Source organism: Rhincodon typus, chromosome 20 (genome assembly GCF_021869965.1).
Source record: "Rhincodon typus isolate 14 chromosome 20, sRhiTyp1.1, whole genome shotgun sequence".
NCBI lineage: Eukaryota > Metazoa > Chordata > Chondrichthyes > Orectolobiformes > Rhincodontidae > Rhincodon > Rhincodon typus.
Window position 1 is genome coordinate 21,541,048 of NC_063351.1, and position 26,881 is coordinate 21,567,928.

The 26,881-nt window shown below is 38.3% G+C and overlaps 1 protein-coding gene across 3 annotated transcripts; it reads right to left on the bottom strand.

Moving 5' to 3' along the window:
* Positions 1–2,058: 2,058 nt before the first annotated feature.
* On the bottom strand, positions 2,059–26,296 carry glrx3 (glutaredoxin 3). Of its 3 annotated transcripts, XM_020511232.2 has the most exons (11): positions 26,131–26,296; positions 18,700–18,808; positions 15,691–15,765; positions 14,217–14,388; positions 9,047–9,219; positions 8,173–8,234; positions 7,927–7,984; positions 7,433–7,485; positions 7,292–7,331; positions 6,198–6,290; positions 2,059–3,564 (listed from the first exon to the last, which is right to left on the bottom strand). In XM_020511232.2, exons 1-11 carry the CDS (start codon positions 26,184–26,186, stop codon positions 3,508–3,510), a joined length of 948 nt encoding a protein of 315 aa, XP_020366821.1. In that variant the 5' UTR covers positions 26,187–26,296; the 3' UTR covers positions 2,059–3,507. The 3 variants fall into 3 exon arrangements, with proteins under 3 accessions (XP_020366821.1, XP_048464803.1, XP_048464804.1); XM_048608846.1 differs by lacking the exon at positions 15,691–15,765 and having other exon boundaries at positions 2,820–3,564; positions 26,131–26,293; XM_048608847.1 differs by lacking the exons at positions 15,691–15,765; positions 18,700–18,808 and having other exon boundaries at positions 2,820–3,564; positions 26,131–26,236.
* Between the last annotated feature and the right edge of the window lie 585 nt (positions 26,297–26,881).

The window sequence follows — 26,881 nt, forward strand, 5'->3', positions numbered from 1 at the left end:
TACTAATGGCAATGAAAAATACCACAGGTGATTTGGTGATGTGAAGGAAAAAAAGTTCAGTTGTGCATATGAGCACTTGTAGATTCAAACAAAAAAGAGGGACGTGCCCATTTTCCTGTAGGTTAAAATTAGAAGGCCTTGCTGCTTGAGTGAAGGCTGAAAGCCAACACTGGGAGATTATACATGATTCAACTGGGAGAGCATTTCCTGACACCTGGACATGTAAAAATTTGCCCTTACTTTAAAATAAGTCTGCTAGCTGGATAAAAAGGGGCCAGATAAAAGAAATATTTCTTAACTGAAGAAAAAATTTAATTGCAAGGAATCAGTGATGGGTCCAGCATAATGTTACACACTCAGTCATCAGCTATCAGTGCATAATTTAGATTCATGTGATTTTGAAACATAATTTAATAGTTTGTTCAAAAAGTTATAATCCCATGCATTTGGTCACAGACTTAAGTGTTAGGCCAAGTTCAGTCATAAGCAGGTCAGATTTCAATCTTTGTTTTACATTACATTATAGCTTTTCCAAGAACTGCCTTGTGGTTTAAAGATAAAAGTTCCACAATAGCAGCTGTCAGGATGTTGGCAGTTTCCTTTTAAGTACAGGAAAGGTAAATAGTGAAGCTGTTGAGAACTAGTGTGGCACAAAATTACTCTCTCTCAGCCAGAAGGTATAAGGTTCAAGTCCCACCTGTCCTGGAAGTATGCTGTAACGGGTGACAACTACACTAAAGCTACTTTTAAACAAATAGATAAATAAACCTATCAGAATATCTATCACAAGGAATCACAAAATCATCTTACATTATATAAAAGGGGGTACTGCCATAAGGCTTGTTGGTACTGTCCAGTCCTTGGTTGCCTCAGAAAATTTCTGAACTGTCTTTAATCGCAAAGTAGAATCCAAACAATTTCACAAAACTCCTCCTCAAACAGGTTGAATTTTCCATTAACACAGTGGTTAAAAATTTAGCTGCTTTAAGTCTATTACACCTCTAACTTTTCCAGCTCTTAATGAGCTCCAGATCATTGACTTAAAATGTTAACTGTTTCACTTGGAGCGTTTCCCACATTTTGTTTTTATCTTGCAGTCCTCCTTACATCAAGTAGGCATGTAAATGTTGTTTATATCCATGTTCAGAAAGGATAAATCCAGCAAGTGTCAGTGTTAGGGAACCATTTACAGCAAATCATTTACAAAAATGTGTACCTATAAGTGACCAGCAAGCACAGACTTGATAAAGGTGTGTTGGTGAAGTAATGCAGAGTTGATAAACATAGTACATTAATATTCCTTATATGGACTTTCAAAAGTTCATTTGATAGAGCAATACATGACATTTATTAGCAAAACTGAAGTCAATGAGATTAAGGGAGCAGTGGCAATTGGATGCAAAGTTTTCAATATTTCAGAAAGATTCATTATTTATTTTTCAGACTGAAATGTGGAAAGTATACAGCAGTGTCCCCCAGGGATCAACAATTAGATCACTGCTTTTTTTAAAAAAATATCTATTCATCAGGTGGACTTGGGTAAAGAGGGAAAATTTTAAAATTTTGCAGGTGACATGGAACTTAGAAATACACAGTGAACGTAATGAGAATACCAGACTTCAAGGGGACACAAACTGGTGAAATGAGCGCACAAACAGTAGGTGACATTAACGTGTGAAATAATGCATTTTTGGAGAGATGAATGAGGAAAGACAATAGAAAATATAGTACAGTTTTAAAGGTAGATCTGAAACAAGAAACCTAGGGACAGATGTGCAAACATTTTTATAACGCTCCCAAATCGGTAATACCACTGCCAACCATTCCAGTCCAAAACTCTTAATTTCTATCTGCTTAAACCATTTCAAAATGCTCCTTAAAACCAAAATAGAGAGGTTATGTTGTCCCTATAAATCTTTATAGACTGGCAGCCAAGTGTTATTTGATAACACTATGTTTAGATACAAAATAAATATTTAACATCTGTAAAATGCATAAATATTTTAAAAAATTCAAATGATACCAGGCAGCAGGACTTCAATTATATGGAGACACTGGGAAAGTTAGATTTTTTTAATGTGTTCAAGACTTTTTAGTGAGAGAAGGGTCAAAAACTAGTTTTACAGCAACTGGCAACAGGACCAAAGATGTAGATTAGTCCTAATGCAAAGAATTATGACAATCTGCTGAAACAGTGGTAGAGGTAAATGCAATAATAAAATGCTGATAAAAAAAACTGCAGCTACTGGATTGAAAGAAAGACAAATGGAATCATTTGGACAAAAAAAAAAACTGGCACAGGCAGATGGACCAAATGGCCTCTTGCTGCACAACATCAACCTCCCAAATACATAAAAATCATTACATCTAAAAGTATTTTACCTTCCTCACAATATATGACTAACCCGAATTTGCTACCCGATTCAGAACCACCTCCTTAATGGGCAATAGTTGTGGTACCTAGCTTGGTGACATTATTTTTGAACCCAGTGCCAATTCTTGGTTCAAAATTCAAAAGAGAACAACTTCTTAGAGATACTGACATCCAATTCCTCCCCACCTAGCACTATTTCTAATGCTACTAGAAATGAGGTTTTTAAAATCTTAGTTTATTTGCAATTTAGAGCTCTGTAGTTATCTAAAGCTTTGTAATATATGGCAAACTTGTAAATATTTAGTTGAAAGGCTGTATTCATGTATTTTTTTTTTACATAAAGAATAATTAATCGCACAAATTTTTCAAACCTTGGCAGCATTTTGTTTTTTTAAGTGAAGGTCTAGAAAATTGATAGTTGACAGGCATAATTAATGTCCAAATCTAGATTAAGTTTAAGCATTTAATTAAAATGCACTGTACTCATATTGAAGTAGCTTTTTAATGAAAATTAGTCTCAAAATATTTATAGCAAGAGATGGCAACATAGTTCAGCACTTTATGCATGATACCCAAGCAGGTATACTAATAAAAGATTCTATTGAGATACTTTGGATCAATTTTTTAAAAATTCTGGTTTTTCACAGCCGTGTCTAAATGTGGCTCACTGGGCATCAACAAAAATAAACTTGTTATTTATTTATCAAATAAGTCACAAACATAGAAACAAATGACCAAAGCGCACAATTAATTTGCATGCAAATATATTAACAGCACGTTAAAGTTACTTGAACTCTGCACAATATAAAGTTGGACCTTTTTACTAATAATTATTTCACCAGACTGTGCTTAAAGTGGTGAACATTTCTTATATTCACTGTGCAATAAAAAGTCACACCATATATAACAGTAATGTTTTATTATAATAAAAGAGGTATAATATTTTACTGTTCTAACATTTGCATTTTGCTCCCTTTATGCTACCTTGTTATTCATGAATTACCAAAGCATGAAAACATCAAAAATGATTTATAATCACTATTCTGTTACCTGACTTTAGACCACATTATTGCCAATGAACAATTTTTAAAATTGACATTATGTATGATGGTGATTGTTCTTTTTGTAAAATTCTAACTAGCATTTTCTCCTTTTAAGGTTGAAAGAAGCTCTCCACTTTTTTCCAATTCCTGTAAAACAAAAAAGTTGTATATTTATTGCATTGCCTCAGAGTCAACTATTATATCAAAAAACATGAACATTCTGATAACATGTCATTAAACACTGTTCACACAGGAATGTGTGGTTTCTAAGCTCTACTCTCCCTATTTTCTTTCCACAGCTGTTGTCCTGTTCTGTTACACTCATGGAAGTGTTAATAGGACTGTACACTGTAGTATGTGCATCCTCTGTTACCCATTAATTCAATCACTAGAAAAATGAATCCAAGATTTTTAAAATGGACAAAAGTTTCGATACCATCTCAACTGTAACTAATAGCTATAAAATATTAATACTTTCATGAAAAATTTCTTAGATTTGGTCTCCTAATTCTATTTGGAATGAATGCCAAATCCAGATTTTATATAAACATTTAATTAGGATGCAGTCTATCCAAGCTTTAAGTATATTGTTTTTAAAATGAAAATTGGTATCCAAGATATTTATAGCAACGCACTGCAAAATAATTCAGCATGTCTTATACAATGCCCATGCAGTTATGCCAATAAAATTTTTATTGGGATACTTAGGCAGCACTTTCAAAAAAAAAGTTATTGTTGGCATATATGAAATAGAATCTAAAACAATACAACATGGTACTACCAGTACTTATGCAAAACCTGTATGTTAACTGATATATAAAAGGTCTGATTTATAAAAGAGTAGTGGGATACACCAATATGTGCAATTTTGGCTCTCAGTTCATTTTCCACATAGTTACAACTTTTCTTTGAGTCAATGCTTCTTTAAGTGTTCTGCCCATTTCCCAACTTAACATGCTATTAATTTGCTCATCAAATACCAATTTTACAGCAACAAAAAACCATTATACAAGTAATATAATGTTTATACCCTTAAAATAACTCGAATTCTGCTCTGGAGTGTGAGTCTTTGAATGAAGTACAATAACAAATCACCCAGGCTCCTTTAACAGCATGTACCAAACCTGCAAACTCTCCCACCAAGAAGAAAAGCCTGAGGCTGCATATTCCCTTCCAACCCACAGTTGAAACCAGAACTATATTGCTGCCGTTCCTTCACTGTGGCTGACTCAAAATCCTGAAATTCCCTTCCTAATACTGAGTATCTACACCCAAAGGGCAGCAGCAATTCAAGGAGGCAGCTCACCATCACCTTTGAAGACAGCAACAAATGCTGGTCTGGCCAACACAGTCCACATCCCATGAATCAATGAACGAATGAATGAAAATCACACCCCGTCACTGTTTTGGTAATCTTTCCATTCAACATCTATCATTCTCTAGTAGTCAGAGACAAAGAAAGAAAGAGTCTTTTTGTCATGCAATGTTTCAAACGCCACTGCCTCAGCTAATCCGTGCCATTTATTGGCACAATATTGGCCCAGGTCTTCCAAATGCAAGCTGCCTTTGAAGATGTGCTACTGGACCCCTCTGAAGTCCTGATGCACCTGGAAGCTTGCGCTTCTGTTGAGCAAATTACCCACTATTCAAACTAAAAATCCCCATCTCCTAAATGACTTTAAAACTTGACACCATCCCAACCGAGTGACCAAAATTCTATTTCCCTTCCACCATCTTCTGCCAACATACACAAATACGCTATCACCACCCAGCTCACTGATTTATTATCTTCCCTCAACCACATACCCGCCAAACTATTCCATAACCTATTACACTAGCTGCTGTCATTATTGCTCAAAAAAAAAAAAGGCCAACAATTTTGATCCTTTCAACTTTTCAGGAGAAAGGCTTTTCACATTTTTTTGCAGCCTCACCACAACTATGACATCATTAATTGGCTCTGCTTTAAGACCCTGATCACTGCCAAAACTCTTGGTCTCCATATCTTCTTTAGCTCCAAATAGGATTTTCGCAACTTCACTGCAAAGCAGTTTTCAAAAACCTTAATGTTCTTGTGGTTGGTGAAGTTTGTTTCCCCTTCAACAGCTCTTAACACCCTATGAAGTTTAAATAATCACTGGATTCAGTTTTTCATTTTTATCTATAATATTATGATGAACGCGCTGTACGACTTCCTTTTATTCCACCCAAGCCACAAAGGATGCCTGCCTACAGCTCCTTCCTAGTACTCAGTTGAAAATAACAGCAGGTTCCTCTCACAGATGCTAACTTTACTCTCTCAGGGAGACCATATAGTGGAAGTTCATACCCAAGATTAATGATACTTCTACCTTTTTGCTTTGCCAACATATCAACTAAACCATAAAAGGAACTGAAGAAAGAGCAAGTTCAGATGGTAACATTTGATTTAATTTCTAACTATAAACATGTTTATTATTTTATCCTCAATGGCAAGGGAGTGCTGCATAGTCATTGGTTTCATTTTCAGAAAAGACATTAAATCTGCCTCTTCAAGTTGATGAAAATAGCCAACATTCATGTATCAACAAAATACCAATGTCCTGTTTTATTCCACTGCTGCCTGTGGCATGTGCTATGTACAAAATGTCTGCCTGTGTCATTGCAGTTATGAAATGCTATGTCAACGCAAAGTTCTTCCTTTGAAGAAAGAGAGTTTATTTTTCCTGCAGATACAATAAAACAAGGGATATTGCTGTGAAGCCCTTCCAATTTTATATTTAACAATGTACTAAAGTTACCTTCACAATATCAAGCCCACCAATAAGTTCACCATTCACATATAATTGTGGGTATGTTGGCCAGTTGGAAAATTTTTTTAACCCCTGCCTCACCTGTGAAAAAAAGTGTGTACATGAATTAAAAAGTTAAGATCACCAAGTAATTAGCAGTCCAATACATAAAAGTGGAACACTCAACTTTACTATTCAGCAGTTAGCTATCCTGATTTTTTTAAACTATTGATTGGCTGTTCAGAGGAGTATTTCAAAGCAGTGACATTTTGCACTTTAGGTCAGATCTGTCACAGGACATATTGTAAGACTTGCAATCTTAAGGCAACAAATGACTATGTTTTGAAAATAAATTAAGTAGCAAATACCCAAAGCGGGAATTTAATTTTTTAAGTATGTTAAGATCTTCTTAAGATACGTTCTTAATTAATCAGTCACTAAATTCATTTTATATTTCTAGAAAATGGAAGAATCTTCATAATACGCTTAGATTTCAATGTTACGTACAGCAAGAAGTTACTTGCTTTCTGTCACATGTGCACGATGTGATTTGATAATGCCATTTAGTTGCTGACACCTAGTGGCTTTGCAGAAAAATTGCAGGGTGACTGCCCAAAACACAGCACATGATAGCTTCTACACCCACTGCTACTGTAACAGACTTTTAAACAGTATAAATACCAATCATAGCACCACCTAAAAGCATAATAGGTAATACAGATAAATACTGACAGTGGTAAAACAGGTCTCCATTAAGAATATCTGATAGAGAAGCTTCCATTTCAGTGAAATGGGACGCTGCAACTCATTAATTGTTTTTCGGAATGAGGTTCAGTTCACAGGTCGCACAGCATCCTAGTGAAGATTTCGATTGCTAATAAAAATACATAAAATTTTGGTCATTGCACTGTTATGAAACTGTTGCTTTACATAATAAATGGGATCATTTTCCACATCAATGCAGGAGGCAGGAAGGCCCAGCTGAAACTGACATGCCTTATGCTTCCACAGAGCAGAGGCATTCCAATCAGAGGGGTGACACAGAGCTCAGATCCATAATTGTTCACTTCACGTACAATAGCTTAAAACATAGCAGAACTTACTTCTTCATCTTCCAAAATGTCGAACGTTTCATACTCAACACTATATTAAGAAAGTAAAATGTTAAACTCCAATTTAACCAGAATAAAAGTTAATACATTAATTTAATAAACTATATTTGTAGTCCAAATGCTTATACATACCCAGTTTCATTCAGTATTCCCACAATAGTGCGGCTGAATCCACATTTTGCCAACTAAGAATAAAATTACAAACAACATTGACAACTGTGACTAGGGTCATGTTCTTAATGTTTCTTTTTAAAATGCTTGTTTGGCACCCAAAAAAGCTGAAATATGCCTTGATGTTGTTTCCCTCCAGACTGTGCAGAATCCTAAGAGTAGTAAGCAGCAACGCAATGGTGGCATAACAAGGCAAGTAGCACCTTCCCCTAACCACACTAAAGGAACACTGCAGCTAAAACATGCCTTAAAAGAAGAATAAAATCAATATGCATTGATTTCTTCATGGTAGCACGTTGAAAACTACTTAAATTTTGACATGGTTTGTTCAGGTCTCACATGTGCCACCATTGACAACTATTAGTTGAGAGTGTATACATATTTATACAAAATATTCGTGCATGACATAAATCACTATTTGAATTTGAGCTGTTAATTAATAAAAATATACATACTGCTTTGTTTCCTTTCATAAACAGAACGACTTTTGATTTGTTGATCAGTGCTTTCAACCTAAAAATACAAAGATACTGAATACAAAGTGTTGTGGAATGTAGCTATGATGTTTTGTATCACATTTAAATCTAAATGTTTTAAAAGAATTAAAAAAAACAGGTTAAAAGATTACATTAGGTGTGGTCATGATATTTCTTGCTGCATAAAATACATCAAATCCATTGCAGTAACAACCATTACTTTACCTTTCTTCCAATCGCATTTCCTTGTGACAAGTTTTTTCCAGTTCACCAGTTTCAGCTAGCTCCTAGGAGAGAATCTGGGGATTAATATTGATATGCAGAAAGCAAAAAAGTAGTGTTACTGTTAAGCTTTGGTTTAAAGTAATTTTAAAATATCAATTCAGCATATTGCACTCGTGGTCAAAAGATAATGTGAGCTTAATTAGACACTATATTAACAGTTCAGAAGCCTTTAATCACATGGATTTTGACAGAAATTCTAACTAAGCAGCTGACTGCAAACTCACCCGTGAAATACTTTGTTTGATTTAGTTATGGTTTTCTGAAATGACAGCTAGAGTTTGTTTAAACCTTTTACAGTAATTTCATTGACCATATATGGGCCACGCTTGTGACTTTTATAGTTTTTTTTATGGCATCATGCTTTAGCTTGTGAATTTCAATGTGAGTTGAACTTCAATGGGTGGCTTAGGCCCATAAAGTTATTCGACTGTTTGTTGAACACGCACAACCATCAAGGTTGCATTTTTAATTAGACCCTGTCCATTGTCTAAAACAGTGATCACCTTCTTTTTGGATAACAATCATCCTTGTGTGCAATGAAACATCAAAATTACCTACTAAACAGCTGATGAAATAAGCTTTTTAAAAAGCTACAGTTATGCTTCCTGTATGGTTTTGTCAAAATATTCAATTTTTAAAATGAAGAATTTCAGAAATAAAAGAACACACTTCATTTTTAGGCTAATTATTTTTCACCCATGTGGCTGGACTTCATCTTACCAAAGCTACTAGGACAAGCTGTTCTGCCTTGGTTTCAATAAAAAGCTATAAAGCATACTTTTTTGCCACATGACCCAAATACTACAGTACCAACCTTTACAATATCAAGTCCCCCCACCAGTTCTCCATTCACATACAGTTGAGGATATGTAGGCCAGTTAGAGTAAACTTTTAGGCCCTGACGCACATCTTCATCAGAAAGAATATCAAAGCTGCAAAAATGAATATTATGCTCGTTGAGAATTTCCACAATCTTCTTGCTGAAGCCTGCCAAACAAAACAGGATACAACAGATTAAGATTGATGCAGTTTTGAGAAATTTCAGGCCCAATTTTTGCAGCAGGAAGATGTGCAGCATTACTAACCCGAAGATGTTCAATCTGACGTTATTTTAGATATAGAGTCTGTCAGTTGTACTGGGATTGCACCCACCACAGCTGACCCAGCATAGTATGGTTAGGGATCAAGGCAGTCAACTGATCATAATAGACTTACCTCTTGCATCTCTCAAAACAGGAGAGATTTTTTTTTTCCCCCCGAAAACTGAGAGGTACAGGAATCTTTCCAAGTCCCACGCTTGGGTCCTTCATGAGGCAAGTGAGTTTTCTGTCATGTTACACAAACTTACACAAAACTCCCTTCAGATGAAGTAGTAGTGACGACTTATGACTGGAGGAACTCTAACTTCACACAAGACACCCTGAAAACAACCAGGAAATGCTGCATTCTTGCATTTGTGGGTTCTGGCTTATTTAAGGATTTAACCTACACTTCTATTGGAATCACAGAAGGGAAGTCATGCTGGAAGGTTTGCAGGTCCTAGTTAAACATAACCCATTTAAATGGTCAACAGAGTAAATATTTTCATTTAGCATCACAAGGTTCATTTTAAAGTCATTTCCTTACAGTCTTACAACAAGCCACATGACCCAATCAGCACCATTTTGGAACAGCATAGCCCAGTTCCTTGACCCCTTTCTTTGTTGCTGAACTTAAAACACGTGACCTGTCACTTCCTGACTTAACTGTTTACTGTTCCTTGCCATTACCAAACCTCTCATTCCCCATTTCCCTGCACTCAATCTAGGCTCCTGTTCAAGTAAGGTCCTAAGTCCCAGTTCAGATCCAACCTCCAAAGTCGTAACAATATGGGTCTCAACTGTACAGAAGCAGCTGTGGCAGGACTAGAACCTTGGTTATAGCGAAGCATAGTGGAAACATACCCAGCAGACAATGATATTTAGCTAAAATAAACCCATTCCTGGTTTCACATATAGTATACAGTTAAACAAAATAGCTATTCAACATCACTGGCTTGGCGATTCTTTACCTTTGGGACCTGCACTTTTGTTATCCAAGGGATTTAGTTTTGGACAGGTCTGGATCCTGAAAGTGCATTCCTGTTCAAGAGAGGGATGCAGCGAACGGGAGTATTTAAACTGGCAGGTTCAATGAAACGGGGAGTCCAAGAGCAACAGAGGCTGCAAGTATGAGAGTCAGCAGCAAGATAAGCAGGAGAGTCCACATGTTTGAGGGTGGATGAGGAAGGATCCACAGTAACTAGGTGGATCAGAACAGCATGTGCAGCGAGAGGCAAGTTCAGTCAGCAAGACTGATGGCAAGCAGGTTGGGCAGCAAGCGGGTGATTGCTATGCTACTTCTATATCTTTTAAACTTATTTGTTCTTATTTCTTACTAATTTAGGAATTTATTGATGGAAGCATTTCAACATGGTATAATGTTTTAATCCTTTCTCTGTAGAGAAAGGTCAAGCAGAATCCAACTACAGTTTTCTTTTGGTTCTAATGGAAAAACAAAATCAGAATTGCTTAAAAGTTGCTTCACTTATGAGTCACTTCACTTATGAGTCATGAGTTTCAGGAATGTAACTACAACTTTAAGTGAAGACTTGCAGTCTGTCAGCTTCAAAAATAAAAGAAATCAAAGTGCCACACAACCAAAAATAATTAGAGCAAGGAAAAGAAAGAGCTGTCTTAACCCAGTAACAACAAAGGTACAGAAATATGCTTCCAAATCAAGTTGGATAGTACCTTGGAGAAAATCTTGCAGGTGGTGGTGGTGTTCTCATGTTTATTGCCCTCGTCCTTCTACGTGTTAGACATCATGGATTTGCAAGGTGACATCAGAAGAGTTTCAGTGTATTGTTGCAGTATATTTTGTATATAGCTGCCACTCTCCAATGATGGTGGAGGGAGTGAATGTTTAGTTGGGTTGAAAGGGCGTCAAACAGGCTACATTGTCCTGGGTAGTGTGAAGCTTGAGTTTTGTTAGAGCTGCACTCAAACAGACAAATGGAGGGAATTCCAGCACATCCTGATTTGTGTCTTGATGATGGTGGACAGACTTTGTGGAGCCAGGTGGAGTGTTACCCATCTCAGCATTCACAGCTTGTGACCCAATCTTATAGCCACAGTATTTATATGGCAGGTCCAATTTGATTTCTGGTTAATGGTCAGCCCCAAAATGTTGACAATAGGGAATTCAGTAATAATAACGCCAGTAAATACCTTGGGGAAATGGTTGTATAGTCTTATGTTGGAGATGGGCAATACATTGGACTTGCCACTAAGCAGTACAAGTCTGAATGTTATTCAGGGATTGCTGCATATGGACATTGACTGCTTCTGTGTCTGAGAATTGTGGACGCATGCTGTTCAGTATCAATCAGCGAACATCCCTATTTCTGACCTTATAATAGAGGGAAGTTCATTGATGAAGCAGCTGAAGATGGGTGGGCCTAGGATAGTGGCCTGAGGAATTGCTGTAGCGATGCCCTGGGTCTGAGATGATTGGCCTCCACCAATCATAACCATCTTCTTTTCTACTAGGTACGACTCTAACCAGTGCAGAGTTTTCCATGATTCCCATTGACTTCAATTTTGAAGAAAACAAACCTTAATACAAAATAATAGTGAAGCATACTTTTGGATGTTTCTTCAAGTGAAATGAGTATGTTTAAAAGTACTACTGTATTTTGCCATCTTGAGATATATATATTCACTTCTTTCAGAACACATACATGGTCTCCTTCTGTACAGTAATCAATTATTGTAAAAAAAGACAAGGGGTAAATAATTGAGACATAAAGAAACCATTAGTTCATTTTTTAAAAAAAAAAATCAACTTTATGAAAAATTAACAAACACAAACTAATTTGATTGATCAACACAACAGCCATTAAAAGAAACAGTTTTTTGTAAATCGTTAACAAGTTGGCTCAAGAGTTGCAACACTGCGGACAGAAAATGGTGAAAATTGACATCTGTCCCTTAGGGAAGGACGGTTGCCTGCAAAGTGTTTAGGGAATGGAGGCACGTGTATTGTTCCTACAGAAATATTTGCATTCAATATGTAAGCCCCAAAATAAAAAAATCAAATTTATCTCACTATCTTTTCTTAAACTACACAACAGCAATGTAGAATAAAAACTTGAATGCATTAAGATAATTAATGATTGTTCGACTAATGACTTAAACAGCCAGATGGAAAGGACATAGAACCCCAAACTGGAATATACACTATTTGATTAACTATTTGAATTAGAGAAGTGAGGAGTTAAACACAGTCAGGATGTTTTTTTTAAAACAGTGACAAAATAATTAATTCTGTTAGACTAATGTTAACTTCAAAAGAAACAAAGGAACTGTCTCATTAGACTACACACAAAATGACAATTTAGATTAGCAAATACAGCCAATGTAAACAGGCAAACTAAATTTCAGTCAAATAGTTTATGTTTAGTATCAACTGTTGTTTGGTTAGCACTCTCACCCTTGAATCAGAAGATTGAGAGTTGAAGCCCATTTCAGGATTGGAGCACAACACTTATGGCTGAAACCAGTATAGTACTGATGGCAATACAGCACAGTCAGAAGTGCTGTCTTTCACATGAGATGCTAAACTGAGGCCACATTTGTCCTCTTAGGTAAAAGATCCGATGACACTATTTTGAAAAGCAGCAGAGAAGACAGACCTAATAATGACACATTACTCTCTGCCAATGTTACAGCGTGGAAATTGGATGCTGCATTCCCCACATTAAAAAGTGACTACACTACAATTGCTCTTCGATAGCTGCAAAATACTAAGAAACCTGGTGGCCATGAGAATTTAAAAGAATGAAAATGTTTACCTTTTTGCACACACAATAATGAAATACTATGTTGAATGATTAAAATTGAATTGGTAACATTTTAATCATAATTGTACTTCTGAATAACATACAATGACTGCTTTCTATCTCAAACTTTTAAATGGTGAGACGTTGCACAGCTTCAAGATAGAGAGACCTGTGTGTTCTAAGTGCATGAATCGAAGAAGGTCAGTATGCACATACAGCAAACAATCAGGAAAGCCAAGTGAATGTTACATTTTATTAAGGGGGATTGAATGCAAGAGTAGGGAGGTTATGCTTCATTATTACAGGGCATTGGGGAGACTGCAGTTATGTGGATAGTACTGGTCACTGTACTTACAGAAGGATGTTAGTGCATCGAATGCAGTTCAGTGAAAAGTTTATTAGACTAATAACCTAGAAAGAGCAGATTGCCTTATGAGGAAAGGTTAGAGGGGCTAGGTCTGTATCCCCTGGCGTTTAGAAGACTTTGAAGTAACTTAATTGAAACATGGAAGAATCCGAGGGGATTTGATTGGGTGGATTTGGAAAGAATGTTTCCTCTTTTGTAAGAATCTAGAACTAAGGAGGTCATAATTTCAAAGTAAAGGGTCACCCATTTAAGACAGACAAAGAAAAAAAATTCTCCGAGTTGACTCTCTTTGGAATTCCCTACCTCAAAAGGCAGTGGATGCAGAATCTTGAATTTTTTTTTTTTTTTTTTTAAAAGCAAAAGGTAGATAGATTCTCGATTATCAAGGGAAGTAAAGATTAAATCGGGCGTATGATTGAATGTAGAGTTGAGGTTAAAAATCAGAGCAGCTAGGATCTTATTGAATGACGGAAAAGCTTGAAGAGCTGAGTGGCTTACTTTTTTCCAGCCTCATTTGCATAAGACATTACATCAATCAGCGCTAGCTAAATGAGATCATTACACTGAATGATTTTGCGAACATGCAAAGTATATTGCCCAATTTCTTTTAATCAGAATGTAACAATTGAATATGTTATACATCCTATATGTAAGCAGTTTTTAATCCTACGTTCAAATAAAAACATTCCTGGCATTTGGAATAGCAATTATTAATGAAACTCTGCAGCTACATTTTTAAAATAGAATTACTCTTACCACACCGAGGTTCTTGAGGAGTTCCCTTCATAAATAACATACAAGGCGCGGAATTTAGAAGTTTCCCCAATTGTTCATTCAAGTCTTGTTTGGTAGTCTCACTGTGCTGCTGCACTTTTTTAGTTAAATCAGGAGCACGGGCACCATCTACTCGATCAATTCTCTGACAATTCTGGAGCAAACATATTCACTTTGATTAAATCAAAGACACAACTGGAGCAAAGCAATATTAGTGACTCTGAAAAATAACCACTTAGAACTATATTTCCATCAAGAGACACTATTTTAACATATATTAAAATTTGCACAGCCACTGCAGTCAGGGTGATCGCTTTTATGTAAAAGTCAAAGATCACCATGCAGTAAAACTTGGAAATGGACAATAGTGCTAAAAAATTAAGTGCTAAATCGGAAATGTTTTTAAAACTAAAATGAAACTGGAAATTTGCAATTGACATAACACCCTAGAGAAAACAAATTATAGCATCAATTGTGGGCTCATCAGAACACAGCACTTTTGTCTCAACTACCTGTTTACTTTTTGAAATACTTGAAAAACCTGGTATTACCAGAGTTCCAAACTAAATTAGTACCTAAAGCAGCATTTACAAGGCTTCTGGCATGAGAATCATGGAGAACTGCAATGTTTAATTGTATCACGAGTGTATGGGACTGGCTCAATGATCCAGCCGAGTCTTGCTATTCATCATTTTTGTCACTTCATATGCAGCATCTCCACTTTTCACAACAGCTTTAAAATCAGAAGCTAACCACGAGTAGGGAAGAGGAGGAATCTCTCATCTTTTCAAAAAAAATCTCAAATGACAAAACTGCAATGATCATTTAAAACTAACACAAACAAACAAACAAACAAACAAACGTCATGTGGAAGAAAAAATGGAGTGAGAACATTTTGGGTGATCTTAACTGTTAAATCAACATATAAATCAATCTTTTTAATCCTATAATTTATGAATCCTACAACATGCAGAAATCCCTGTAACTAGCAACAGATACAAATTGACTCTCAACCTTTTGATCCTTGATATGTCTTCTCTTTCAAAAACTCAAAGCAAAACAGAGCTGCATTAGCAAAGCCTGCAGATTTTCAAAATGAATTCATTCAGAAAATTCCAAAAATGTTTAGAATAAATATTGTTCAGCTCATCACATTCTTACAAAGCGTGTTTATCAATTGTAACCTCAAACACTTTACAATTAACATACAAATATTTCTTCACTATATGGGGTTAAGTCACAAAACTGAATTTCAAGAAAAATTTCCAAAGACAGACATCACAATAAATTATTTATACTGGCACTTTACGACTTGTCAAGGTTCTTATCACTGTAAAATTCAGGCAGCTTAGAAACTGGTTTCTATGGCAACCTAAAAATAGAAACAATCCAACTGGTGTTGGGCTTCTTCAAAAGGAGTTGACGTTTTAGAATCTGTATCAAAGTAAAATCTTACCTTAAAAAACAAGAAAGTAGGCACTGAACTAATGTCATATTTTTCAGATACTTCTGGAACAGATTCAGCTTCAAGCTATAAAAGAAGTCCATAACTAGATGACTGTAACAAATTTGGACTTAAACAACTAATGTTCTTCATATAATCAATATTATATCTGCACATGCTAAACATTTTTGCAGAGAAAATAAATAATTTTTTAAACAAGCTCGCATAACAAAATATTCAATGTGATGGTCACAAAAATTCCACATTGCCATGATTTAGACAAATTTCATATGATGGACTTTCTTACACATTTCACAGTGCCTAAGGCTGCAAACAGAAATTTGCTGAAAAACACATTAAAATCTCAATTTTCATTCATGTCCACACACTTTGAAGACTTAGGAAGTCTTGACTACTAATTCCAGAAAGATTTCTTTTCTGCTTTTAGCAAAATGTCCTGTTCTCCTGACAAATGCCAAAGGCCTCTATAACACAATGGAAATCTGCAATAACAAGGGGGCACAGACTCAAAGCAAGAGGTAGAAGGCTAAGAGGGAGGTTGAGGAGAAATGTTCTCACCAAAACGTTGGTGGGACTCGAACTTGCTACCTGACAGAATGGTTGGCACAGTGATTAGCACTGCTGCTAACAGCATCAGGGACCTGGGTTTGATCCCACCTTTGGGCGACTGTCTTTGTGGAAGTTGCACATTCTCCCCATGTCTGGATGGGTTTCCTCTAGGAGCTCCTGTTTCCTTCCACAGACCAAAAAGTGCAAGTTAGGTGGATTGGCCATGCTAAATTGCCCAGTGACCAGGGATGTGCATTAGCCATGGGAAATGCAGGGTTACAGGGATAGGGTAGGGGGCTGGGTCTGGAAGAGATGCTCTTTGGAGGGTCGGTGTGGATTCAATGGGCCAAATAGCCTGCTTCCACACTGTAGGGAATCTATGATGATGGTCAAAAACTCTCAAATACCCTATGTAAGGAGTATTTAAATATTTGTTTGCTTTGCCATAGTCAACAGAATTATGGGCTAAGAGCTCAAAAACGGGAATAGTGTAGTGAGATATTTTTTAATTGGTGCAGTCAGGATGGACTGAATGGCCTCCTTCTATATGTCAATGACACCAGCAAGGTAATATTCATTGACTTTTAATGACCTCAGGGATGTGCAATCATACAATGATTCAGTGGTCAAGTGTGGCTCTCTCCAGAAAAAGGTGGAAGTTTTCTTCACCAAAGGATTTCAGTAAACCAATTAAGTTTCAGCAACAATCTGATGCCAACCCACAAATTATCAGATTTGCTCAGTTTATGCTGCAGTTGTTACAATGGCGGTGTAAGTAAATTCAGCATGCATATAACAAATTCCTGTCCGTTGCACAGTTAAAGAGTGACCAACTGCTGAGGGGTACATCTGCAGGTCTGTACTTTTACACCATAAAGTACAGAAAATAAACACGAAGTGATAAGCATGCTCAACACTTCACCACAACTCCACATGTATACAAGATCGATCACGCAAGATCTCAAAAGCAGATTCACACCAGCTAAATGCATTGAACTATTCCAGCTAAATTTTAAAGAAAAGAGAAATTTGGAAATGGGATTGGAATGTGATCAGGTGACATCACAGGATAAAGTCCAATGCTATTAGAACTGCAAATTTCTAAGTTTACAACAAAAGCCAGCCACAATTTTCTGTGGTCCATCACCATCCATATATGTGCAGGCTAGGTGGATTGGCCATGCTAAATTGCCCATAGTGCCCAGGGATGTTTAGGTTAGATGGGTTAGACAGGGGAAATTCAGGGGAATGGGTCTGGGTGGGATGCTCTGAGGGGCGGTGTGGACTTGTTGGGCCGAATGGCCTGTTTCCACACTGTAGGACAACAACAACAACAACAACAACAACAACAACAACCTATGTTGCATTCAGAACCTTAATACCAAGACAAACATTCCTTCCTTCTTTCTTTCTTTGTCTGCTGAAAATATTTTATCCTGGGAGGAAAACTGCCATTTTTGCCAGCTAAAGCATTGTTGTAGCTTGGACTGAAACATTCTAACTAATGCCACTACTTCCCTGGCTTTTTATTTCAAAAGAAAAATCTTTGCACATTTGCATGCAAATATCCCAACTCCAACTCACTCACATAGCTAAATGTCTTTCACCACTTTTAGCTCTGTCCTAACTTCTCAACCAGTCATCTCTGCACTCACTTGACTTTATTATTTTAAGAATTCTTTACAGGTGTAGAGTCAGAGATCTGCAACACAGAAAAAGGCCTTTTGGCCCATTCAGTTTGCACAAGTCAAAAAGAACCTAAGGATTCCAATTCTAGAGATTCTTAAATGTGGAGGGTTTTTGCCTTTACCACTCTTACAGGCAGTGAGTTCCAAATTCCCAGCACACAGGCTGGGTCAAAAACATTTCCTGCTGTCTTGGGTGGCGGGGGAGGAGAAGAAGAGAGAGAGCGAGAGCGAGAAGTTTAGCTATGGTTGGACAGAATTGATAGTTTGATTCAAATGACCTATATCCTTTGGTAGAGATAGTATTGATACCTAGGAACAAATATTGAAATAGTTTACAGGTGGCTTAGAGAAGTGAATTTTTTTGTGACCCAGATGATGACAGAGACCTAGAACACAAAGCCTGTCAATGTTAGTGGCAAAAATAACCATGACATTTAAAACATATTTGGATATACATGGCATAACCTACAAAAAAACTTGTTATCAAGAACAAAAAGTAGGATTAGGCTACCACAGACCAGGTAGGGCAATTGGCCTCTCTCTGTACTGCAAGTTTCTATGATTCCGTAAACATTGTTGATGATTTATCTGTTTTCTTAGTGTTCTATAAAAATTATAGATTAATGCTTTGCTCCAAAAGATTCAATTATCAGCAGAAACAGAAGATTTATTTTTCAATTTCTAAGCCCTTTGTGTTACTTACTATATGCACTTTTTGACAGTTACATTGCAGAAAATTTGGCAGATTATTTGTGAAAATTACCTTTACAAATATAACATGTGGATATTCTTTGGACAGTTCAGTCATGACTTCATTCATTTGCAAACACTGCTGAGCCCATGATGCCCAAAAATGAACAACGACCAATGACCTAAAGAGGGAATTTTTAAAATTAAACTTAAATTACAGTCATTAGAAAGTCAAATCTTGACACTTTGTTCATTTACAATATTTTGAAGCCATACAAATACGCCTAGAGACTGAAGTCTGACCTTAGTGAATGAACCGGTTTTCTACCATCTTTACAGCTTAACAACCTTGAACATTTTATCCAACCTTAATGACAAGCTTTATTGCCAGCTTTACTCTGATCATTTTGACTTAAAGTCCAATTATACAATAAACCTCAATGTAGCTAGTAGTTATAGTTATGTAATATGATCAGTATTATTAGCCAAGGTAAATGCTCTGTGTTGATAACTGTACCTTCGGATTTACCTTTAGGACTACAGAATTCTTATATTGTATTCCCACTCATTTAGTGTTCCATACCAGTTGACCTGCTTTATCACTGCACGGAGGAAGCCAAAATCAGAAACAGAAATAGGCTATTCATTGTTGTCAGTCGTTCCACTAGTTACTTAGAGCACAACTGACCTGCATCTTAACTAGCTTTATTCAAATTGTTCCGTATCCCTGAAGGTCAATACTAAATATATCAATCTCAGCCTTTTGGAAGAAAGGCAAACAGCTCTATAATTCTATTACTGTTTGTGCTCAGACATTCATCCTGACACCTCTTCCGAATAGCGCACTCTGAAGTAAGGTTAAACTCCCATGTTCTGGACTCATCCAGCAGGAACACTTTTTCTTCACCTACTTTTCCATACCCTGGAATCATTTTAAACACTTCAATTATATCAATCTTCTTCAATCAACAGTTGAGGAAATAAGCGATCTGTGGACCCTAGCTTCAATGTAACTTTTTAGCTTAACTAAATGTTCTGATGAATCTGCAACAACCACAGGATCCTATTAAAGACAATAAATATTCTCCAAGATTCATTCAGCTATGGGCAGTGTATCACTTCAGGTATGGTATATGACCTGTATATAAAATTGCACTATCCTTTTCATTCCAAGCTACCCAAAAGAAAATTAATATGCCATAAGTCTTAAATGTACTTATGCTTTTAGCAATAATCTGCAGTATTCAAGGGAGGTGGTTTTGTGGGGCAGTGGTTAGCATTCTTACTGAGAAACCCAGAGCTCAAATCCTACTCCAACATTTGATCGCCACAGAAGGCATGTACACAACAGGGATGAACAGGTTTACTATCAACCTGTAAATCATTTCAATATGGCTGTGACAGGCAGTAGAGGTGGGAAAGTGGTCCAGTCAGTCACACTTGATTTTGAGTGGCATCCCTCAAGCTATAGCCTCTGAAGACAGATGGTGACCTGTTCCAGAGGGAAAAAAAATGGAAACAGATGTCAGTAGATGTTTTATCTAACTCATGCTCTACTAGGTGTGGGAAAACAAGAAAACAATGATTCAAGGCAAGTTGTGCTAGACAGGGGATAACTGAACCCAGAAGATAGAGGGGAAATGAGGATAGAAGAATTGAGGGGGACAAGATTGGAACAGAGGGGTAAACAATTAACTTGACTGTGGCTTCCATTTCCTCAAGACAAGATAGAGTTCCTAAAGTGCATAATTAAACCAGAGAACTGTAAAATGTTGTAGAGTCATTAGTGCTGGGGAAAGACAAGATTGCAGGGATTGGAATTTTTAAAAATTGGGTAAAGTGAAGAGACGAGAGCCTATGTCAGTGGAAACTGAGATGAGCAGGATTTCGTTTGGGATTGGATACAGGCAAGAGTTTTGGATGAGCTAGATTTTAGAAGCAAGCATGGGACTGGACAAGAATATTGAAACCGTTGAGCCTGATGGTGACAAAAGCTTGGGTAAAGTTTCAGCAGAAAGTAGGCTGAGGTACAGACAGTTTAAGTGATGCTACAGACATGAAAATAGATGGTCATTGTGACTGAGAGAATATGGGGTCAGCTGCTTAGCTCAAGAGGTAATAGGCTACTGGGGTTGCAACTAAATCTGGTTCAGTCTGAGACAGTAGACAGGAGGGGCTGAAATCAGTAACATGGTTACAAAGACCATGACAATGGTTAAAGGCTGGGATTTCTCAATGCTTAACTGTACGAAATTGCAGCACATCAACGTACTAGTTAGAGAGTGTTAAGATATCTCTTTCATTTTAGAACAGGAGTTATCAAAATATTTGATAGGTAAAACTTCACTTTCAGCCTTTCACCTTGTTAACTTCATTTTATCAACATTGTAGTTCGTGCTGTTTAGAACTTTCAACTAGAATCTCCTGGAGCTAGAATTAAGCCAGCACCGACTGTCATACTGACCACCGACACATTCACATAAAGTTGAACTTATGCTGACCCTGAGACCAAGAACAAACTTAGACACAGCCTAAAGAAACTGAGTCAACGATCTGCAAACCTAATTGTGCAGAGATAGACCATGCTGGAACACCTTTGACACACTGAACTGTGGGAACACAAAGCTGCAGTACAGGGTACTTCCAATGAGATCAGACACAGCATCAAACCTGTCCCTGTTCTTCTTGATGATCTCCTGGCAATGAAATCATGCTTATAAGACTCAGCTGGCCAGCCAAGAGAAAAAGATAGCCAACTTCAACCATGCAGCATGGTTAAAAAGGTAAACCATGGATCATACTTATGGAAAAACATTAACCAGTTGCCCATACTAAGCATATCAGAAACTTTTATGACGCACTAACATCTGTGAATCAGCGTGTCAAATCAAAAGTTCTGAGGAGCAGCAACGCCAAGATAGTACACACTAGCAAGTCAACCCTGGACCTCTGGTCAGAGTACATTGAAATACTCTTCAATGTCAACTGCACAATATAGAATAGTACCATCAACAACAGCATGTCAAGAGAGAACTAGATGAAAGGTTCTTGTGAAGATTTGTAGCTTGGGTTGTGCGTGAGGTTGTTGATTTGCTCACCAAGCTGGCTGGTTGTAGTTCAGATGTCTTGTCATCATGCTTGGTAACATCACCAGTGCCACCTCCAATGAAGTGATGTTGTTCTACTCTGCTTAGCATTTATATGATCTGGTCTGTTGAGGTGTTTTGTGTCATTTCCGGCTTTTTTTTTCAAGGGTTTGTATGTGGGGTCTAATTCTACATGTTTATTAATTGCATTATGGGTGGAGAACCTGGCCTGTAGGAATTGCTGTGTGTGTCTATGGTTGGTTTGGGTTAGGATGGTCACGTTATCCCAGTTAAATTGATGGCCTTTGTTGTCCGAGCGTACTGAAGTGAGGGAAAGTTTGTTGTGTCACTTTGCTGCTAGCTGGTGTTTGTGTATCCAGATGGCTAGTTTCCTTCCTGTCTGGCCGAGGTAATGTTTTGGCTGTCCTTGCATGGTATTTTGCACACTACATTAGTCGTGCATGTCATGGTATGGGGTCTTTGGTGCTTGTAACTGTTTGTCATAGTGTGACTGTGGGTTTGTGTGCTATCCTGATTCCTAGTAGTCATAGGAGTTTCAGTGTCAGTTCCGATATGTTCTTGATACATGGTAGTATGGCCAGTGTATCAGGTGTATTGTGTCCTCTTGATGTTGACAACCAATCCACCTAACCTGCACATTTTTGGACTGTGGGAGGAAACCCACACAGACATGGGGAGAATGTGCAAATTCGACACAGACAGAAGCTTGAGAGTAGAATTGAACCCAGGTACCCTGGTGCTGTGAGGCAGCAGTGCTAACCACTGCACCACCATGCCGCCTCATGCCAAAGAAAACCTCCCAGAGAGCTAGTGCAGTATTTGCAGTACCACAGATATGGTATTCTCACTCAGACAAGTACAAGAAAAGTGTCAAGAGCAAGACAAAGGCCTGCACATCACTTTTGTAGACCTCACCAAGGTCTCTGAAATGTGAGCAGAATTGGAATTTGAAAAAATTTTGATAAACTTGGGATACTTACCTAGGTTCCTAGCTATAGTGAAGCAGTTTCATGAAAATCAATACAGATAAATCAAAACAGTGACCTCGAGTCCCTTTCAAATCACAATGGCTTAAGGCAGAGCATGTGCTGGCCCTGAGGTTATTCGCCATCATGTTCAGCGTGATGCTGAACAAGCAAAAGAAGAGCTGAAGACAGAGGTTTACTCAAACATGCAAACTAAAACAATATTTTCCATTTCAGTCATCTTCAGACTCACACAAAGACCCTGGAAAAAAAACAATTCATTAAATTTCTTTTTGCCAATAAACTGTGCTCTCCTGGTCCACTGTCTGTGTTGCATGCATAGCAACACATTCTTCAAAGCTGGCACAAGTCTTCAGACTTAAGTCCATTTAAAGAAAACTGAAGTCCAGCATAAGCCTGCACCCCAAGAATATAGACCAAGCACTGGAACAGAGGGAACCAAGCAGAATGTTGTCAAGCAGTTCACCAACTTGGAAGTGTTATCCTGTTTGGTGCTACCAGAGACAAGGAGGCAAACAACAGGTTTTCTAAAGCAAATTGCACATTCAACAGACTCTACAAATACGTGTGCAGCAACCACAGCCTTACAGTACAGTCTAAAACTGAAGTACTCCAGGCTGTGTTCCTCCGTACTCTTCTGTACGGCACCAAATCACGGGTCTACATGTTTTCTAGAACATTTTCACCAGGGCTGCCTCCAAAGCATCCTCAAACACTGGATTGCATCACAAACACTGAAGTTCTAGAAATAGCCAACATCACCGGCATCTGATGACAACTGATCAAGACCGTGCTGTATGGAAAACTGACCACCAGTAAATCAAAACAGTGGAGCTCTGTGCAAACATTTCAGGGACACCCTGAGAAGTCCTTCTGTGTACTACATCGACCATCACGAGTGGGAAGCTCAGATCACAGGACATGATGCCTAGAGATGCTAAATCAGGTGTACTATAAACCCTTCTGAGATTGAGTGAACAACCAGCATGAAAGAGAAAGACGAGAAGGCGGGTCCAATTCTCCCCAGTAGCAACTACACCTTCACTTCCACCCACTGTGGCTGAATCTGATAGTCACAGAAAGATCTCACTAATCACTAGTAGCCTGCAAACAATTTCATCCTAAAATGTGCAAAGAAATGCTAAGAGGACTCTTAAGAACTTATAATTTAGGGGTATCTGGATGCAAGTATAACATTGCAAATGTTCTTCCTCTTCTATGCACCTTCATTTTGCTGATATCAAAATAAAGAAATTTACAGTTTCTCTATATCCCATAATTTTCACCATATAACCTGTTCAGTATCTGGGCTGATCAACATATTTTGAAGTATATATTCTGCTTGCCACAGATTGACAAGAACATCCAACTGATTATAATAATAGTTGTTCATGCAATCTGTACATAAATGAACTTCATTTTTAATAGTACTAATTTGCTCAGTACATGCTGTTTACAAATTAACTAGATTAATACTTTATGAGCAGTTTGGCTGCAGGTGACAGAACAAGCTAACAGTCTCTAAAACATGCCACTGATGTTAAGTTTATAAAGACTAACCAAAACCAAAAGAGACAATAAACACTGTATTGCAGAAGCTCACAATTTTAGCAAATTATGCACAACTTGCTTTCAGTAATTTTGTCAAACCAGGTCTTGAACTTGAACTCGTTCTTTCTAGGATTGTAAAACTGTCAGCTTTTGTCTCCAGGAGATAGTAAGAACTGCCGATGCTGGAGTCAGGGATTACACAGTGTGGAACTGGAGGAACACAGCAGGCCAGGCAGCATCAGAGGAGCAGGAAAGTTGACGTTTCGGGTTGGGACCCTTCTTCAGAAACAGGGATAGGGAAGGGAGCTCAGAAATAGAGAGAGAGGAGGGCTGGGGCTGGGGAAGGTAGGTGGGATGGTGATAGGTGAATGCAGGCAGAGAGTGGTGGGGATTCGGCAGTGAGGTAGGAGGGGTGGATAGGTGGAAGCGAAGATTGTCAGGTTGCATCAGGTCAAGGAGGTGGGGTTGAGAGGGAGGGTTGATCATAGAATGAGGCCGGGGCCAGAGAGATTTTGAAACTGGTGAAATCCACATTTAGGCCATTGGGCTGTAGGCCCCCCGAGGTGCTGCTCCTCCAGTTTGTCGGTGGCGTCACTGTAACCAAGCGGAGGCTTGGAGACCATTTTGTAGAACATCAGAGTTCTGTTCGTGACAAACGACAACACCTTCTGGTCACCAACCATTTTAACTCCCCCTCCTACTGCCTGGGTGACATGTCCATCCTGGGCCTCCTCTAGTGTCACAATGACACCACGCACAAACTGGACGAGCAGCTCCTCATATTCCACCTCAGAAGCCTACAGCCTAAATATGGATTTACCAGTTTTAAACTGGCCTCATCTCATGTCCAACCTTCCCTCTCATCCCCACCACCTTGACCTGACACAACCTGTCCATCTTCTCTCCCACCTATCCACCACTCCCACCTCACTGACCAATCCCCACCACTCCCTACCTGCAGTTACCTATCACCACCCCACCTACCCTCCCCCGCCCCACCCCTCCTCTCTCCATTTATTTCTGAGCTCCCATCCTCCGCCCCATTTCTGAAGGGTCTCAACCCGAGATGTCAAGTTTCTTGCTCCTCTGATGTTACCCGGCCTGCTGTGTTCCTCCAGCTCCACAATGTGTCATCCCATCTTTTGTCTCCATTAATCTTCCCTACCAAGATTCTTAAATATAAACTCAACAGCATCTAATCATTGTTTCCCCTGTTATTTGAGAATGACAAGAATCGGGACCACTGTTACTCCTACGCAGAAAATAAATAACGACAAAGTGAATGATGCAGCAGCCCATTTCCTCATCGCAATGTCTGTGTAAATACTCCTTGACTGGAGATAACACCCACATAAAGAATTCACCCGCCCGAGCCGGTCAAACGCATTCGGATGAAGGCAAAGGTAGTTGGAAGTTACTGCCAGTTTCTTTACGACTCACTTATTTTCAAAAAAAAAAGTTAAATCCATGGTTAATTATACCGAATCGGCTCTCGTTTATATTTTCGATTCGCGCAATCCTTCTTCTCCAAACCCAACCCCAGTCAGCAACAATGTGCTGAGGTCAGAAGAACAGCTTCGTGTGTCTGAGGTTCACCGCCCGAGTCTCCATCAGTGCCTTTCCACCGCTCCATGGCCGGATCCCGCATTGAAAATCCGCCGGCTTCCTTCAGCCCGGAAACTCCACGGGAAAGACTGAAGGAAGGAGCTCCTTGGGCCTCAGCAATGTGCCCGCACACCGGCCTTTCCATCCCCAGGGAGGTGGGGAAAGGAGGCCGCTGCCGCTTCCATCACCCCGGGGAAATGGTGTGCACGTTTTTCGGGAAATCTCCAAACTTCACCCCCACGGCCCCGAACATACCTCTTAGCTTTTTCCAGCACCTCCTGGAACTGGGTCGCACTCTCAACCGCCGCCATGATAAGCAGACCGCACTAGTAGCACATCGAATAATGTGAGTGATGATGGATTGATTAGTGCTGCCTGTTTACCCGCCCCCTTTGCCTTTTACAGGCATGTCCCAGCTACAGTCTGTCACGAAGCAGCATTGCCAAGACCTTTTCACATTATATGACACATTCAACCTTTCAATCCTTTTTTGTTCGTTTGAGGGTGTGCACTGCAACACATTTACGCTTCTTTACTAAGGTTGATTCGTTAAAGAAATTTATTGATTTTTTTTTAAAAGAGATTCATTGATTTATTCAATGGACCGTTGACATCATGAACTAAGTATTTATCACCTTTGATTGCAGCAAATGGATATCAATTTCAAATCTTGCCATTCGAGTTTAAAATTGCCCCAGCTACTTTGGAAAAAATATTAAGAGCCGAGTTGTAACCAGTGAACCTAATGGTGTAGTTTAAATGGAAGATGTATTGGTATATTACAACTCCTGAGAAGAACATAAAAAATATTAAAAGTCTTATATCCTCGATCTTCACCATGTTATCAGAATGACTATTAATGATGTAATCATGTGGGAATAGTTTGGAGATTTAAAGGGTGATACAGCTATACATTTTGTGCAAATGAATAACTGGAGATGAATGATTGTGCAAACTGAAAGAACTGCAGATGTTGTAAATCAGGAAAAAAGACAGAAGTTGCTGA